Genomic DNA, 1,795 nt, shown 5'->3' with positions numbered 1-1,795 from the left:
TTTTTGAGATAGGATTGTACTCTTTTGTCTAGGCTGGGGTGCAGTGGTGCCATCTCAGCTCACTGCCACTCCAGCTCCTGGATTCAAGCAATTCTCCTGTCTCAGCCTCCTGAGTAGCTGGGACTACAGGCGCATGCTACCACCCCTGGCCAATTTTTTATATTTTAGTAGAGAAGGTATTTCACTGTGTTACCCGGGCTGGTCTTGAACTCCTGAGCTCAGGCATTCCGCCTGCCTCAACCTCCCAAAGTGCTAGGATTACAGGTGTGAGCCACTGCACCCGGCCGACTATTCTTAGCAATTGTGACATATTCATTTTAATTTGAATATAATTTATATTTCTTGGAAAATCATTATACCAATTGATTGAGAATAAAACATGATCGGATTCTAGAAAGTTATCATCATATTTGTTGAATCCATGAGAATAATAGTAGTTATAAAAATAAGACCCCATGACAAGTAAGTGCAATGCTGATCTTGGATCACAACAAGAGCTACAACAAATTGCTATGAAGGACATTATTGGGACAGATTGAGAAATATGAATATAGTGTGTATATTAATTAATAGTATTGATCAATGTTAAATTATCTCATAATTATAATGTGATTATCTAAGAAATTATCCTTATCCTTGAGAGAGATACACTACAGTGATTAGCAGTAAAGAGCAAATGTGGGCCGGGTGTGGTGGGTCACACCTATAATCCCAGCACTTTGGGAGGCTGAGGTGGGTAGATCATCTGAGATCAGGAGTTCGAGACCAGCCTGACCAAAATGGTGAAACCCCATCTCTATTAAATATACCAAAATTAGCCAGGCGTGGTGGCATGCGACTGTAGTCCCAAGTATTCAGAAGGCTGGGATAGAAGAATTGCTTGAACCCAGGAGGCTGAGGTTGCATTGAACTGAGATCTTGCCACTGTACCGCAGCCTGGGCAACAGAGTGAGACTCCATCTCAGAAAAAAAGAAAAGAGCAAATGTGGGAAAATATTAACTGGTAAATGTAGGTGAAGGATATACAGGAGTTTATTGTTAGACGTTTTAGAGCTTTTTTATCAGTTTCTAATTGTCTTGCATCTTTTAAATGTTACATTTTCTTATGGAGCCAAATAATATCCCACTTAACAAAATTGTTAATAATTTATTAGTGTTACCTAATACCACATCCATATTTAAGATTTTCCCAGTTTTCCTAAAAGCCCTTTTTGTTTAGTTTGTCCAGTTTGTGACCATGTATCATACCTGGTGGTTATGCCCATTCAGTCTCTTAATTTTGAACAGTATCTTTCTTTCATGACACTGATTTGTTGAAGAGACCAGACCAGTAATAATATAAAATGGCCCTCTTCATGGATGTGTATGACTACTTTCTTATGCTTTTTAGCTTGTTCTATATTAACTGTAAGTTGGGGCCAAAGCTTGACAGAGTTAGAGTAAACATTGTCGGTTTGAATGTGTCATGTACTATTATTTCATATTGCAGTATATCAGGAGAGCCAAAATATCTAGTTTTTCCACCACTAGTGGTTTTGTTATTGATTAAAGGATTTAAGTGATGATGGATAAAGCCCACCGTTCTGCAGTGAAGACTTTCTTCTTGTGACTAGAAAGATCAATGTTAATTCTTGATTTTTTTTGTCCTTTTTAAGGATCTGGTTATGGATATCCTAAGAGTATTAAGCACGCCAGACTTAGAAGTACGAAAGAAAACTCTGCAGTTAGCACTGGATCTTGTCTCTTCTAGGAATGTTGAAGAGGTAAAACGAAATTCTGGCAGCACTTTTTTTTT

General features: G+C 38.1%; 1 protein-coding gene across 1 annotated transcript in view; it reads left to right on the top strand.

Annotated features, from left to right (window-relative positions):
* The window catches only part of COPB1 (COPI coat complex subunit beta 1), a 47,154-nt gene that overhangs the window by 16,761 nt on the left and 28,598 nt on the right, over positions 1–1,795 (top strand). The window contains exon 8 of the mRNA XM_017525603.2: positions 1,656–1,763. Coding sequence (XP_017381092.2) covers positions 1,656–1,763 — 108 coding nt within the window. The remainder of the gene's footprint in view (positions 1–1,655; positions 1,764–1,795) is intronic.

This window comes from Cebus imitator, unplaced genomic scaffold (genome assembly GCF_001604975.1).
Source record: "Cebus imitator isolate Cc_AM_T3 unplaced genomic scaffold, Cebus_imitator-1.0 Scaffold39, whole genome shotgun sequence".
Taxonomy (NCBI): Eukaryota; Metazoa; Chordata; class Mammalia; order Primates; family Cebidae; genus Cebus; species Cebus imitator.
The sequence above is the reverse complement of the archived record's forward strand: the minus strand, read 5'-3'. Positions and strand labels throughout refer to the sequence as shown.